Consider the following 17,514-nt stretch of genomic DNA (forward strand, 5'->3'; position numbering starts at 1 on the left):
CCTTTACCCATCCCTGTTGCTTGTCATGTGTTTCTTTGGTGTATTAAGAGTTTTTTCATGTGCTATGTGCAGAGGTGTTTTTTTCTCAAACTGATCTCCTGTTGGAGCTCAGTCTGGGGAGTTATTTTTTTTCTCCTTATCTTTCCTCATGTGGTGCTTTTTCAATGTTATACCTCTCTGACCTGTCTTCCCCATGTGATGTTTGTGTAATGTATGTATGGTCGGAAGGGTAAGACGGCGCTGGCACGGCTGGCAGCCTTAACCCAATTTCCCTCGGGATGAATAAAGTATGATCAATCAATCAATCAATCAATCAATCAATCAGTTATGTGCTGTGATTGGTGTCCTTGGGTCTTGGCTCATTCTTCACCACCTGGCTCAGCCACAGTGGAAATCTTCAGCTCCAGAGTTAATAACCGGACTTTACAGGAAACAAAGCAATAATTATACCTTAATTACATTTAAGTACAGCTTAAGTAATTTTAAGTAGTGTAATTAGTATCATGGTAATTTTTTTAGAAAAAACAAAACAAAACACAAAATATTCCCAATTTTAAATTGTTTTTTTCATTACATTTGCCTCGCTAAATATCTATCAATCTAGTATCTATTGTCTTTTTAATATATCAAATCATTATTGATTTGCAAGCTGGATGGTTTGTTATTTAACTTTTATTTTATTTTACCAATATAATGTGATAAGGACCCCAAAAAGCACACTGTACTTACAGTGAAAAATGGTGAAATTTTTTCTGCAAAATTTTATGGTAAATTTAATTAAGCAATAATTATAATTACTCATATAGTACTTCAAATAACTCACACTATACCTTGTATTTCCTTCCCTGTAAAATATTTAGGCACAACTTACATTGAAATTCAAATAAAATGCATAAATAAATAAAATAAAATAACTAAGTCCATTTAATTATAGGGAAATTACTGTTGGGCTATATTATAAAGTGTCACCCAGGATTTCACAAACCCGCGGGGGACCTCTTGATAGATACGACCACATTTTAAACCCCTGAGTCTGCTGACTGCTCTGTAACACTACATGGTCAGAAACAGAGGCTGGTTTGATTGGCAAAGATCCACACAAAGAAAGTAGCCAAAAAAACGTTGTTTTTTTTGTGCCAGTGACTTTGCTGAGAGGCATTTTGAAGTAAGGGTGGTGTTTCTCCACCTTTAATGAGGCATTGCACTGTTTACTTCAAACTCTCAATCATTTTGTACCATAATGCAGTTAGTTTGTGCAGATGCCAACACGGTAATCAAACTTGGGTGTGGACTAAAACGACTGCATTGAAATCCTTCGGAGTAGGTGGTCTTAGTCCGGTTACAGTCGAACTCCGGAGCGGTTAATTTATGGTGAAATTGTGATCCAGTCCAGTTTCTTCTTCCTGTATTGACTTTTTTTGCTCTTGCCCATCTGCTCAGTGGGCACACTTTACTTCTTTCTGTGGGAAAGGAAACCAGACACTGTTGGGGGTGTTTGTATGTTTGCATATATGTATCCATTGGGTGAATTACTGCTGCCCATGTCTTCATTTTTATTTAATTTTATTTGCACACATTAAGTCCTTCATGCATTTGTGAGATCTTTGTATTCTCATCTGTCAGAGAAAGAATCAAGAATGTATTCAACATCACAACACTAAGTGCAAACAGAGCCATACAAAGAGAATGTGCAGCCATGAGAAGAGTAACAACTCCCTAACAGCTTTTTTTCCTGCTTGCTGCACTTTCAATTAATTTAGCTGCTTAATAAACCCATCTATTAAATTATTTAATTATTATTATTTTTTAATCTTTTTTATTCCTTTTTTTCCTCCATCTATTTATTTTTAAGGCATTCTCACTTTGCTTTCAGTGCCAAAAACTTCCAGTCAGTTTATCAGATTCATGCAGCACTTTTTCTTCCACTTTATCAATCAATGGTTCTTTCAAGTCATTGGCATTGGTTGGAAGCACCAGATTAATTACTGCAGTTAATTTAATGGATGTTATTAACAGCAGTGGTTTTCTGGAAGTTACACTGAGCTCTTTTACTATTAGCTCTATAACATCTCGCTATGTTTTTATTTATTCAGGTGTTGTTGTTCCAAAATGGAAATTAGGATTCTGTTTACTCAAAGACGTCAGCACAGAGGCTTTCAAGGCACAAGGGGGATGACTTTCGAGTGGAATTTGACAGCAGTGCAGCTTGGCCCTGCGTGTTTGGGTTGGCCCTGCATTAGCGTAGCTGAGTTAGGAGAAAAAAATGTTTTTCTGAGGAATGCCAACACACTCCTGAACAACATAATTTATAGAGAAAATTCAATTACCTGTTTTTAAGGTGTTTCTCTCAAATGTTTTTTCAAATGTAAGAGTAAGATGCCATGGACCTTCTAGTCTTCCACATCTACATTACAGAAGTCAATAACAATGAAAATATATCAAAAAGAAAAAACAATTGCAAGTCAGCTTTATTCCATGATGCTAGAACATGTATGCTGTGATCTTGAGGAACGAGACTCCCTGTGCTGCAAATATATTTGCTTCACAAACTCACTGGTTTGCAAAACACAACCCTTTAATGCACCCATGTATTTAAATCTCTCATTTCTGAGGTAGCATTAGCAGTGACAGAAGAAGAAGTGGATAGAAACAATAACAGCTAGATAGAGGACATCACAGTATTAAAGGCCTTAAACCTGCTTTACTTTTGAAACCCTCTGGTTGCAAAAAGAAGTATGAATGTATAGAAGAGAAATCAGAAAACCTGCGTTTTTTTGGATTCATGACTTCTCTAATCACTTTCCTGATGAGTTTGTGGTCAGAGTCACCCAATTTAAACCATTTTGAACACAACATGGTGTTTAGTCTGTAAATTATTGTCCCACTCAGAATCAAAAAGTAGAATAAAGCAGCTTATGCTTTAGGGTGGGCCCAAGTACAAAGTGCCGCTTAGTTTCATGGTTATAGCAAGCTAAGATAGCCAAAACATTCAGCTCGAAGCTTCAAAACCAGAATATAATTCTGAAATTTGAACACAGTGGGCTGAAATGCATACTTGTCTTAAAACTATTTGGCAGGTTAAAGAAGTATAAAGAAGTAATACGTGTCTGCTTCTCAAAGAAAATGTTCAAATAAATAATGAAATTACTGTTTGCGTACAGCCTGTTTCATTGCATTGTTTCGTAATCAGCCATCTATCCATTTTCTACTAAATCTAATTTACATGTGTGCAAAAATCATTTTGGTATCTGCGAAAGGCTCAGAGGTGAGGCCCACATTTCATGTCTGAAGTTCCAATGATGAGAAGGTTGAAGAGGAGAGGAAACATGCTTTACGCCATGTGTCTGAACTTTGGTTATTTAGACTTGCTCGGTGAGAGGTGGAGGTGAGTTTCCACCTCTTGTTCAGGCTCTACTTGGTGTGGTCTTGCACCCACTGACACAGTCTGAGGCAGTAAGTCTGTGGACTGACAGTCGAGAAGGACCGACCGGGGTGCCTCAACCTCTTCCACAAATGCTCCAGCCTCTTCTTAAAACTGTAAACTGTGAAAATGTCAATGATGCCGACGAAGTAGCGCTGCTCGGGGCCATCAATGATGTGAAGAGGATTCTTTAAGTTTGGCAGCAGACGTCGGTTTTGGGCTTGGAAGTCTTGCAGTTCAGCCTCGGCGATCGCTGGCCCAGCATCCTTTGCACATGTTCGAGGAGAGCTGCTCCTCGATGCATCTTGAGAGTGTGGTTTCTTTAAGCCGCTGTCTGTTTCAGATAAGGATAGCTGGTCCTCGTCCACGACTGCTCCAGGAACTGTGGCTGCATTCATATGGATTGGACTGGAGCCTGGATTCACAGACCTGTAAAGTAGAGCCATACAGACGAGAATGAGTCACTGACTCGTTCGAGTACAGACACCCTAATTAGCCCTTTTGTAATCCTTTCAGTGAAGTCTAGACAGATTACAACAGAGTTTAGGGGACTAAGTGAATCCAGATTGAATATACACCTTGAGTTCTCACGCCATTATACTGATGCATTAACTTCTGAACACCAGGTAACTGATGACTCATTTAGGGTTAAGCCTGGGGCATGGGTTAGGTTACAGTCTACCATTTTTTATAATATTTATTCATATTTGAAATACTTAATAAGAAAATATGTTAAGAGAAAAACTATAAGGTCAAAAATCTGAAAGGTAATACCTTTGGGTTTCTGAGAAATGTGCCTTTTTCAGTGCATGCCTAAAACAAAAGCAACCCTGAGTCTACCTAAAATCCCACACTGGTTACTGCTGGCCTAATGGCTGTCAAGATGGTAAAGCAAATATTTCATCCATCACTCCTACAGAAGAATGCACGAAGGCATGTGGACATGGTTGAAACGGCTGCTGGTTGAACATCAGAAAGGAAAAAAGGGCTTATTAAATTGACTTGGTGTGAGAGACAGAGAGACAGGGAACCGAATTCAATTTCATCGTGTTGGGAAAAAGTGAAGACGTAGCGTAAAAGCGTAAAATGTAAAATGAGCAGCAGCCGGCTACGTTTTAATGATGTTGGAGACTCAAAGCTGAGCACAGAATTTATAAAATTAGGAGCGCGCTAAAGTGATACCCCTTTTTATTTTCAGCCATTTTCCATTGTGGAGGAAAAAAAGCTTCAAACTTGTCCAGGCCTTAAACATTATTTGTGTAAAAAATAAGGCTTTTATGATAACACTGAATGATAAATTGGTTCCTTGAAAAAGACTACAGTTTCAGATCAGTACAATTTCAATATCTGAGTGTCTAAATTAGACACACAGGGCTGAATGTGTGCTTGAAGCTATTTATAATTCAAAAACTGGGCACTGGTGTCAATTTCAGAAACTGGGAACCCAACCTAGCTCTAACCTTAACCACAAATGGGCTGCTAATGACCTGTGGGTTGTGATTTAACAGTAAGACAATTACGCATTCACAGTTTCTTTGGAAGGTATGTTAATTCATGTTTTTATAGTTGAGGTCTTGATATTCACCTTAACTAGTAGTTGGCCTTATTAAATCTTTTATGTGGTGCTTTGTAGTCAGGGCTTAAACAGCTGTGGTAAAACACATCAAACCCTACCAGCTTTGGAAAAAAAATGTCAGGAGACACTGATGACGGAGTTTCCAACAGATTTAGAAAGTACTGTTGGGGCTGGTTTGCTGAGATTACATACCTTCCTAAATTAATTGCTAAACAATGCTTGTGAATGTTGATTTGGGTTTAGGCTTGGGGCTGGTAAGGCATTTGGCGTACCACTCACATGGTAAACCAAAACATCATGTTTCTAATGTATTTTAGGTAGAATCATTATATTTTTGATTGCTAAGTCGCTAAGAAACATTTTACAAATGCAAACAAATTAAGAGCAGAGTCCACCACTGAGGACTTACAGACCACAGGTATATCATAACCACAGAGGCCGCTGTAATCCTGTCACATAACATACACTAAAGCTGACATGCATTGCTGTGGAAACATAACTGCTGTTCAGTACTGTCAATTGCTGCTGTGGATTTCAGGCTACTTTTTCATTGCAGCTTTTAATTTTATCAGACAGAGAATAACAATCATCACTTTAATATAAGGACAGATAAAACTGTGGGACACAACCACAAAGTAATCAACACATAAAACACCACAGAAAAGCACGAGTCCTTGTAATGGTGTCAGCCATTACTGTAGGTTATGTTGTAAGGTCTACAAAGATTCACCACAGAAGTAGTGCAGAAACCCTTGTTGACAAGCACAGAGGTAAGGCATTTAGTGTAGGTGGTCACCTGATCATTAACAAGTTCCTCTCATTAAGTTTTGGGTCATCCACCACCTTTTAAAGATCATCTTCCCTTCATGAGGCAAAATCTTGCATGACATTCCAGACCCAGGGCCACTGATGGTCATTTCATATTTCTTCCATTACCAAATAATCACATCAACACTCGACACCAAGCTTCTTGCTTATGGTCTTGTTGCCCATTCCAGCCTTATCCATGTCTACAATCTTGTCCCTGACATCCTTTGTCAGCTCTTTGGTCTTTATCACAGTGTTGGAGAGGTTGGAATGACAGGGGCGCTTTAGGAACATGACAAATTGAAATTTGGATGAGCCACTCAATGACATGCAAATCAATTTATAATCTTTATGTAATGGGGTTTTTTTCTGGCTTTTTGCTATTTTTGATATTCTGTCTCTCTTCATTAAAATGAAAGTACCATAAAAGTTAGAATCTGTTCATTTCTTTGTAAGTGAGCAAAAATATAAATTCAACCAGGAATCAAATAATCTAACTAACCCTTCATTTACTTTAAATACAAAAAGTTTAATGATTAGTTAGACCATTGGCTCTATATTATCATGTAAACATATGTTCACGAGAAAAGCAACAAAGAGGTTAGAGGCATATCAGTCAGACTTTACAGGGCTAAATAAGGCAGGCTTTACAGCTTGGGGAAGAAGACCTCAGACACTGACCATGAAGGCCCATTTATACTAATGGACGTCAAAATATTCTTTTTAGGCACGACATATTGATTTGAGAAACCTAAAATGCAAAAATAACAACTCTAATAAACCCAAAATATGAAATATAACAGTTAGATACATATCAAGGGGTAGCCAAATAGTTTGCATGCAACTCAAATACAAAATATTCAGTGTAAATGTTTGAGCTCCATATGCATTATTTTATTCTGTGATTCAGGGCTTATGCTTTAATGGAAGCCAGATATCAAGCACTTGTAGGCCAAAAACAAAAAGGCAGCCATGACTCAGTGTCTGTAGCAGCAACTGAATTTTATAGCTGTGTCTACACTCTGTAACTGAGCAAATTTAGTAATCACTCAGTTTTCCTCTAATTTAAGGCCGAGTGGAAAAAAAAAAAACTTAAGTCGAGGAGTCCTACAACAGACCCTATGCAGTCTGGGAGCCATCCCACTGCTCTGGATGTGAGTGCATGATGAAGCAGCGTGAGTCACACATGATGGAAATTACAATTTCTGCTTTAGAATGAGGTGTCTGGTGCTCCTGATGTTCCACTTATATCTTGGGAATGAAAAAAAAATAAATCAAGATTGTGACATCAGCACATTTGGCCAGCGGGATGTTTTCTGATTGTTTTCTCTTGTTTTGTCTGTAGTGCTCCATCTGCTGTGTTAACCTTGTTAATACAGCAGCTGGATTTTAAAACACCTTTCATTGTTTTTGTGTTCATTTGGAGCTTTTGTTTCATACACCTTAACGATCATAATGATGTCATGCTGTGCTTTCACTTTCTCCATGCTTGCATGTTGTCATGACTGCAGGTATTTGTTATTGTATGGATAAATCTGGTGTCAAGAGATTACATTTATCGTAATGTCAGCAAAGAAACAAACCAAACCCAGTCTGCTGATGAGACTCTCTGTACTTTCTGTGGTTGTTAGTTCAGAGAGCACTGGCTGAGACAGAGGTCTCAGGCCATTAGTGCCAGACTGGCTGATCTGAGAGTTCCAGAAACTGCTTTCCCGCACAACCATATCTTTACAGAAAATAGTCTGAGAAAAGAGAGAAAATATCAAGTGCCAGGCAGTTCTCTGGATAAACATGTCCTGTTGATGAGGATGACAAAGAGAATTGCCAGACTGCTTTGACCTGATAGGAAGGCAACAATAAAAAAAACAAATAAACAAAACGTTGCGTGATCGATTAAGTTTCTGCTTTGACATTTGGATTGTTGGGTCAGAATTTGGTGTAAACAGCTTGAAAGCTATCACACCGATCTGGATCCAACCAATCAGTTCTATCACACCAAAACTGGACAACAAAGAGCATGAAAGCGTGGATCCATCCTGCCTTGGATCAAAGGTTCAGGCTGCTGGTGGTGTAATGATGTGGGGGAATACTCAGAGCCTACCGGAGTATTGTTATTAATCATGTGAATCTCTTTATGATCACAGTGTGCCATGTGCTGTTGGTAGCTTCCAGCAGGGTAATCCACTACATAGCAAAGCTCAAATCATCCAAACTGGCTGCTTGAACATGACAATGAGTTCCGTGTGTCTCCACAGCCACCAGAGCTCAAAGCAGCTTTAGGATGCTTTGAAAAGGGAGCTTAAAAAGCTGCAGCAACTACGTGACGTGTGATGTCAATATGGACCAAAATCTCAGAGGAATGTTTCTAACACCTTCTTGAATCATGAAGAATTGAAGCAGTTCTGAAGCTAAGGGGAACCAGTTTTTTTCCAGTTGCATTTTTCTGTGTTTTAAAATTGCTGGAATTCTCCCAAAATTAATACCCGATCAGAACTCTCTAAAACAGCCGTCCCCAACTTTATTTGCGCCACGGACCGGTTTATGTCCGACAATATTTTCACAGACCGGCTTTTAAGGTGTCGCGGATAAGTACAACAAAATAAAACCAGTACAGGTACCAAAAAAAGAAGATTTATTCATAATACATGGGAAAAGACCCAGGGAAACCGAGTTAACGATAAAAACAATTTAAAAAATAACGACAAAAGCCAATATAACCCCTGAAAACCATAAACCAAACGACCCACGTAGCCCGGGGGTTGGGAACGGCTGCTCTAAATGCAACAAAAATGTAAACCAGGGTACTAAAACTTACTTTTTGGCTCTTACGATGAGCGTAGCAAAGGAGAGGCCCTGGTGGCGCTCGTCATGGTGTAGGGGCTGATGAGCCAGGAGAAGGCTGTAGTCCAACACGTTGAGCTGGCGGAGGAAGTGTGTGTCAATCTCCACCTGTCGCAGGAGCCAGGAACGCTGCTGGTCTAAACAATTAAACAACGCACAGCTCGAAAAACACAATACTGACACAAAAACTGGTGTTTAATTGCTACTCCAGCACATGGACATGATGTTTGCAGTGAGATACTGCAGTGACAGGCCTGGAAGAAGGTGCAATAATGCTACCTTTTGAACTTATACCCAGAATACATAAATGTTCTTACCCAGAGTGATGAACTGGCCCTCAAAGTTGAGGTCTTTGAGAACCACGATGATGTGGCTTCCCTCTGGTGCAGGCTCTGTCCAGCGACTTACCTCACAGCCCTTAATGTCATACCTGACAACACAAAGCAGGCATAACTTGATGTTTTCAAAGTTCTGCTAAAGGCTTGGACCATCGAAACGTGACCCAAAAGTTCAGGGAACAAGGTTTACCTGGTATAGGTGAACCCAATCCCTGGTATATAACGCATAGACGGCACTACAAAGTAAATGTCTAAAAAGTGCAAGCGTGAAAAAAAAGTCACTAGAGAGTCACGGAAAGCACCTGCTGCATCAGCGTCCAAAGCTATGCAAGCACGTGCTAGTCTTTATGTAAAAGATCGGAAGGTTTGTAGTTCCTGAGCAATAGTCAACTTCAACTTTTCGCATATGGATGCTTGTAAAGGACATCCTTCCAACCTTACCTGGCATTGATGCGATCATCTGGATAAAACACACTTTGCATGACAATGAAGTACTTCTGGAACAGATAAATGGGAAAAAGTACTTTACAATTCTTTGTTTCACATTATAATTCTCAACAGAACTGAACAGGCGTAAAATGTATCTGTACCTTTCGTCTTCGTGGGATTTGGATCCTGTGAACACCTAAAAACAAGCAACCAGTTACTCAATTGAGACACTTATTTTAAGTGGGATTTATTTTAAGTGGGATGTGGGATTTGCAACATAAAACCTCTCACTCTAAAACCTACTCTACTGTTTATTGCAAATGAGAAATCGCTGTCACCTGTTCAATTCAGTTTAATTCAATTTTCTTTATACAGCCCTAAATCAAAACAAGGTGCTTTATTTTGTAAGGTAGACTCTACAATAATACAGAGAAAAACCCAACAATCATATGGATTTTCCTTGCTCCCCTATGAGCAAGCACTTTGGTGACAGTGGGAAGGAAAAACTCCCTTTTAACAGGAAGAAACCTCCAGCAGAACCAGGCTCAGGGAGGGGCGGGGCCATCTGCTGCCACCGGTTGGGGTGAGAGAAGGAAGACAGGATGAAAGACATGCTGTGGAAGAGAGCCAGAGGTAACAGGAGATAAAGACAAAACCACCATGAGATGGAAATCACAGCTCTAGGTAAAACAGAAAGAGAGTCCACCAGAAATACACTTATGATAACATCCAATACTTGTGATACTCATTTTCATGAATAGAAATGAAAATGTCAAATAAACTATTTATTTTGAGCAAATTGTCCCCCATAGGACATGCCTGTCTAATGAAAACTGCATTGTTGCTCTATGATTCAACAAACAGATGGGCTCTGTGCTCCAGGACAGCGGCGTAGCTTCCTTATGGAGGCTGAGGTGTATGATCCCTTGGTTCACCACCTTAGTCTGCCAATCCGAGGGCACTGTTCTTGATTTCCATGTGCTGCTGTTGCATGGAATTGGTGACAAGTCTCATTCATCCGAGGGATCGTTCATAAAAATGTGTTTGTCGTAATCTTTTCTTCAATTATTCACTGAAGTTCTGTACTGCAGTATTATTAAAGTTTAAGTTACTCATACAAGTAAAAAGAGCCAATGTTAAACAAGCAATAACACATGGATTGTTCTTCTCATTCGCCTTTCTCATTCATAATGTGTAAATAATTAGTATTAGTTAGTTATTATTAATCTTTGGCTCTCTTCCACAGCATGTCTTTTGTCCTGTCTTCCTTCTCTCACCCCAACCGGTGCAGCAGATGTCCGCCCCTCCTTGAGTCTGAGTCTACCAGAGGTTTCTTCCTGTTAAATGGGAGTTTTCCTTTCCCACCCAAGTGCTTGCTCATAGGGGGTCATATGATTTTGGGGGTTTTCTGTGCATGTGTTATTGTAAGGTCTACCTTACAATATAAAGCTTCTTGAGGTGACTGTTGTTGTGATTTGGTGCTGTATAAATAAAACTGAATTGTGTTTGGTTTGTGTTTTTATCTACATATATTGTTATGTCAGCATTACAATAAATGTATATAGTATTACAAGTGTGTTTGTTTATGAACTCTGAATATGAATGCCCTCTGCATCCAGTGGAATAAGAAAGTTGTAAGATGTACTGAACTGAAAGTTACTGTTTGAGCCAAGGACCTGGAAAACAGCCTTCTGTCACATTTAATGTCACTGCGTGCACTGAAAAAAAAAGGCATTGGCCATCTCTTGGATTTATGTAAGCATCTTGCGTGTATTCAACACAACTGCCTCCTGCTTTAAAGTTAAGTGTAACTATATAGTGTAGAAACTATATGATATGTGGAGAGGGTATATTAAATTGTTCATACTTTTTTTCGAGTGAAGTAAACAATAATATTGCAATGTTAAATCTCACGACACCGCACGGGATTTCATCTCGAGGGCTTCGGATCGTGGTTTGAGGAAGGCATCCATCTCAGTCAAGTCGAGCAGCCGCTGGATGGTTGTTACATTTACAAAGTCTAACTTCTAATTTGAACAAAATAATTTCATGTTTCTATGGTGAACATAATTAAATGATGTAGGATCTGTATGAAATTCAACAACTTAATTTGTTCTTGTTGAGATGACATGATACAGTCTAGTAAGAGTGGTTAGTTGCTGGCTGAAATTCACAAGATCACATGAGTTACTGGAGTTATAAGAGGCAGACAACTACACACACTACACACACGCCACGTGTATACTATCGCTATTCATTGTGGTTTAACCTGTCAAGGTCCTGGGTTCAAAGCCACAATCTGGTTAATTTGCAGTGGTTTCTCTCTGGGTATTCTGGTTTCCTCCCACAGTTAAGAGTCATGCAGTTATTAGAGTTAGGTTAATTGGTGTAAATTACCCATGAACGTGAGTGCAAATGGTTGTTTGTCTCTATGGTGACTGGTGAGCTGTCCAGCGTGTACCCTGCCTCTTAACCTATCACTTCTGGGTTGCCCCCCAACCCCCGGCAACCCAGATAATGATAGGAGGACGGTAGTTGTCTAAATCCATTTACTTTTTATGTTAACCAGACTCTAGACGTTGTTGAACATTATGTAAAATGAAGACAACATGTAGAATTTAAGTGACCAAGTAGTATCGGGGTAAAAGTTATCCAGAGTTTGTTGGAATAAAGTGACAAAATTAAAATTAAAATTTTAATTTTCGATTTACTTTCTCTAAACATGTTTCAATCACGTTTTATCAACACAAAATGCACAGGTTTATTGAATATGAATAAGTTGTGTTGATTTAACTAAGTTGTTTAAGTTTCTGCCAAAGCAAAACAATTGTGAGCAACCAATGTCCACTATTGAATTAAGTAAATCCAACATGGTCTTTTTTCAGTGTGTGCCATGTTTCAGTTCAATTTTCCACTGTGTGGACTTCACTCACCATAACCTGAGTAGTGTTATGAAACATATTGTGGTTTCCAGTCGGCCACAGCAATCTGTTCATTTTGCTCATTTGTTACATACGTAAGTTGCAGACATTTTGGTAAGGCAGGAAATTCACCATAATTAATGACTTATTAATGAATGTATTTATCAGTACTCAGACATCTGACCAATGGGTTTTTTCAAAAGAATACTGTGAGCTGATTGCGGGTGTGGGCAGCCATTCTGCAGAATGGCAGAACAGACAATGAACATGACCTGTGTGCTTGGCCACAGAAGTGCTATGTCAGATCTTTTATAGCTAAAAAAAAAAAAAAAAACAGGGGTTGAACATAAGAACTTCTTTCTTACATTTCCAGTAAAACAAAGATGCTGTGAGAAGAAATGAAAACTTTGCACACAAGAAAAACAAGATCTGTGTGTGGATGTGGCCTACACCTCAAAAGTGAACAAAACACACATTTTTACAGGACTATAAAGTCCCATAAAGGGAATTTTTATTTTTTATGGACATCATAATACACTTTTGCGCCAAAGATATTAATTATCGTCAAACATTATCATTACGTTCTACAAAAAAAATAAAAGATTTCACCCTCAGGGCTCCGTACATTTCCCCTCTGAGTGTTCAGTCTAGGTTGATCATTGAAGGCTGACATTTCACTAGTTACACGAATCGTTTTTTTTAAGTTTCATTGTCAATCACTTTCTCTTTTATTTGGAAATTGCTCTCATTATGCTATTTTCCAGGCACTTCTTGTTTTCCACGGACAGTTGTTTTTTTCTCATCTATATACGAACTTGGCCTGCTCCTTGGGTCACTGGCTATGTTTGCATAGAAAAGCGTTTCATAAAAATTATTATTTAAAATTTATTGTTTAAAGTTATGAACAAAGAGGTCCTACCCAAAAACAAAGTTCCTTTCATTTCTCGTGAGATCCTAAAACAATAAGAAGCTAGTTGACCTCTTTTGGAGCGGTGTTAATACAAATTAAAAGCAGCACAATAATGGAAACTAGTGTGCTCAACAGATGATAAATATTGAGCCAATCAATCACGAACCTAAGATAAGATACAAATTTTTAACAAGTGTGCAGTCAGATACATGGACAAAGGAGGATAAAATTAGAAAAATCAGTAGAGGTCAAACACATGATATGCTGAAAGTGACAGCTACTGCAGACAAAGCAGCACAGTGTGAGTGAAAGGAAAATGATTCACAGGACTTTGTGTAAACTTTAAGAGCTTTGCTCTGTAAGACTGGAAAACAAACAACCTTTTTTTTAACCAGAAAGGAAGGGCAGCAAAAATCCCAGCTGTTCAAGCTGACAGAGTTCCAGTAATCACATTATTCAGTAATGAAGTACTTTTCAAATTGAAGCTAACAGGGGAAAAATCAATAAAGTTGATTCTACTAATTCATATTTATTACTCATTTTCATTCACTACAGATTTTACTGGGATTTTACGCCACTTGCACTACACCACACTACTTTCTGTGGAGTTGCTGGGTTGGTTTTGGTTTTGTTCATGCTGATCTGTTGTCTCGAATTTAATCTGCTCCAGAGCATGTTAGGCATGCATCAGAAGCAAGATAAGTTTAAACCTGAAGTTACTTCCTACACACATGAACACCTTCTGCATAGCACGGGTCTCTGCTTTTCACTCGCCCACTGTTTGGTGTTTTTATTTTAGGGAGCTAACTGCTGTTGTTTAATCGTTGCTGACATTTCAAAATGTCAAACTGCAACAAAGAAAAATGTGTCATTGTGAAGATAAAAGCCTTTCTGTGGAATTTCCCCTGCAGAGTTTGTTTAATATTGCACTGAAAAAAGGGATCATTCATCAGAAAGCTGTAGGTGTGCTGCAAGTGATTCTGCCGTGATAGGACTACCACAGAGATATAATGCCTGTGCCAAGATATACAAAGGATGAGTGCAGGTATTACAAATTAAAATTGGACACAACATTAATATTGTTTTATAAATGTCAACCCAGGTGGCATTTTATCATTTGTGTATCTTGGCACAGGTGAGAAAGCGCTGTGGTAGGCCCCGGGGCATGTTACATGTTACACACACACACACACACACACACACACACACACACACACACACACACACACACACACACACACACACACACACACACACACACACACACACCTATAAACTCAGCCCATTTTTTTTCAACTCAGGTTCCACAAGAAAATAAGAGCAAAAATAAGAGAAGCCCAATAACCACTGCTGTTTATTTTAATCAGTGGAGTGTAAAGGACTCACTAAATATTTGCAGAGCTAAAATACAATTCATAAGAAAGAATTACACACTGTATTAAAAATATTAAGCCATGACCTAAACTCTTGAACTCGGACTCTTAAAATGTGCCCACTATACCGTAACACTGTGAATAGAAGCATCCAGTGTGATGTGGAGGTCTGTTTGATCGGGCCCTGGGGATTATACCTGTGTACCTGAGTGATGTACAGTACAGAGATATTTCTCAGTGTGTGTGTGTGTGGTACCTAAAAACTTGACCAGCAGTGAATGTGGGTATTTCCTCAGGTGCTCCATGTAGATCTTCAGGTTGCCCAGAAGGAACTTAATTTCCCTTTTGTTCTGAGTCTTTAAAAAGAAGCGTTTATCATTCCTAAAAGTTCAAAAACACAGTGTCAGTATATCTCTCTCTTATCAGTGACACACGTGGACTCAAAACACAACATGATATTATCACAATGTTTTTTTGAGTTGAGTTGAATATCTATCAGAATTTGAAAAGAATAAGAATTTAAAAAATCTAATTCATCCAACTTACAAAATTTAAAATAATGAAACCCAAATACAAGTTATGAAGGTGATGCAAGCGTCTGTAGCCAACAAGAACATTTACGCTATTATTTTACAGTATTATCATATTGATAATACACATGTACTGTTACACCACTGCTGTATATACAGTCAGGTCCAGAAATATTTGGACAAAGACCACAGTGAATTTCAAACGGAACAACAGAGATGCAGTTCAAGTGCAGACTTTCAGCTTTCATACTTAAGTATTAATACTTAACACTTATTCCCAAAAAGATAAAAATGTGCGGAACTAAAGCATTTTTACTACAATCCCTTCATTTCATAGGTTCAAAAGTAATTTGAAAAATTAAATAACTGACTGATGAAAAGCATAAATAAGTCACACCTGTAAGGCACACCTGTGTATAAAGTTTATTACTCGGGTTTATTATTGCAGGCCTGATTAGATTTTAGATTTATCTGACTTTATCAGACGTCTACATTTTGGCAGATGATCAGCCGATTTGTTGTAACTCACGTCAGGAAGAAGTCTGCTTTGCTCTTGGAGTTGCTGATGAACTGGAGGTAGCAATTTTCAGAGCAGAGTGACTGCTGATACTCCTGCTCAGTCATTCCTAAAGAGCCACGCAGCGTGGCAAACACGGGGCCCGCAAACGTCTCCATTGTAAAGTCCTACACACAAACAGAAATCAAACAGGGAAGCGTTCTCCACAGTAATACATCTGAGTGCTGTCAGAGAAACACACAGGAACCCACCTTATGGATCTGAGTGACCTCCAACCTGAAATCTTCATCTGTCAGTTCATTCTAAAGCATAAAAACAAACAAAAGCAAGTCAAACAGAAAAACAGGACAACTCAAAAAATGGAGATACTAAAAGTTCTGTGTGTACAGTAGCAATGATAAGGCCCTAACAAAGCTGTGATTTCAAACTTGTGCAGTCAGTATTTAGATTCATGTTTTTACTTTTATAATCCTTCTTTGTGTGGGAACGGTTAAAGATGGATAAAATATAAGTTAGTATATATTAACTTAAAGTTAATATATTAAATTATTAGATATCATTGTTACTATTTTTATTTATTTATTTTACATTTGTACGCATTTGTTTTTGGACATGCTGACTACTATTTAAACAGGCCCACCTCAGTTTGTCAGGGCTGCTTTCATGGTAGTCCTGCCACGAGCCAGCGTCCTCTGATCAGGTCTGGGAACAGCTCCGAGCTGTCAAACCGTGGTTGAAGGAAAATTCTTATCGCATACACTAACACTGATAAGAGCCTTGGTATTTGTACTCCTTCAATAATCTCAATCAGTTATGGACAGGATGTAATTAATCATACTCACACAGCTTTGTATGCACGACACACCCTGCTGTCTGTCCCCCTACTAGCCTGTTTGTTTAGACTTATCGTCTTTTCTTTATATGTTCAAGTCCTGCATTGTTGCGGTGAATGAGGTAACGAGTATTAGAGAGTCTATTTGAAAGGAAAACCTACTAGCGTTTGAATATGTGTTTATTTAGAATGTCTGTATTACAAATTCTTGTAATACTGCTGGCAGATCACCAATGATCCTAACTAAACACCAACCTGTTTTAGCTCACATTTACACCTGTATCCTGTCAGACTTGCCTGGACCAAAGGGCTACAAAAACGAAATGCTGTCAGTACATGAGACCCTGTGGATGAAACAAACAGAGCTGTCACACTTCTACCTGCTGAGCCAGCATACTGTGTTTAAACGGGATTAGGGTGAAGCAGCAGTACACGGTTGCATCACAGCAGGCATTGCAGAGCTCTCTGTGGTTTAAGGTCTTGTTGGGTTTTGGGTGTGTTATTTACACACTTTCACATGAGGAAGGAAAAACGCTGCCATTTGTTTAACCTACCATTTTAGGTTTTTAGTTTTGGAGCTCAAACAGGATATAATTGAGATCTCACTCAGAAGCTTTAACAGTATGAGACAGGCACTCCCCACAAAACCAAAACCACACCTGTAACCGGGAATCTACAAACCGGGACAACCCTCCAGCACCTCTGGATTCATACTTTAGCTTTGATGAGATGTTCTCTGTGTGCAAAACGCCTGTCATCACTGTCAGAGCTTGATTTGTGTGTGTTTTTATTACTGGACTTGTTCTGGCCTAAAAAGAAATGAATAACAGGGCGAATGTTCCACATCAAACATACACAGTGTGTGATCATAAAGTTATGTAACTCTGCCCACGGAACTTCTGCAGCTCATTGGCTACCCATCCAAGGTAAGAGTTCAGTAATGTTCATCCTTTTTATGGACATTACCGAACAACCAAATGGAAAAGCTTTTAAGATAAACCTGTAAAGGAAAAATAAAT

General features: G+C 38.7%; 1 protein-coding gene across 2 annotated transcripts in view; it reads right to left on the bottom strand.

Moving 5' to 3' along the window:
• Nucleotides 1-2,452: 2,452 nt before the first annotated feature.
• The window catches only part of pip5kl1 (phosphatidylinositol-4-phosphate 5-kinase-like 1), a 39,141-nt gene continuing 24,079 nt past the window's right edge, over nt 2,453-17,514 (bottom strand). For both annotated transcript variants that reach the window (XM_039614352.1, XM_039614353.1), the window contains exons 3-10: nt 15,915-15,965; nt 15,676-15,830; nt 14,873-14,997; nt 9,574-9,608; nt 9,425-9,480; nt 8,963-9,075; nt 8,620-8,782; nt 2,453-3,850 (exon numbers count right to left, since the gene is read on the bottom strand). In XM_039614352.1, coding sequence (XP_039470286.1) covers nt 3,412-3,850; nt 8,620-8,782; nt 8,963-9,075; nt 9,425-9,480; nt 9,574-9,608; nt 14,873-14,997; nt 15,676-15,830; nt 15,915-15,965 — 1,137 coding nt within the window. In that variant the 3' untranslated portion in view covers nt 2,453-3,411. The remainder of the gene's footprint in view (nt 3,851-8,619; nt 8,783-8,962; nt 9,076-9,424; nt 9,481-9,573; nt 9,609-14,872; nt 14,998-15,675; nt 15,831-15,914; nt 15,966-17,514) is intronic.

Source organism: Oreochromis aureus, linkage group 7, assembly GCF_013358895.1.
Source record: "Oreochromis aureus strain Israel breed Guangdong linkage group 7, ZZ_aureus, whole genome shotgun sequence".
In the NCBI taxonomy this organism is placed as follows: domain Eukaryota; kingdom Metazoa; phylum Chordata; class Actinopteri; order Cichliformes; family Cichlidae; genus Oreochromis; species Oreochromis aureus.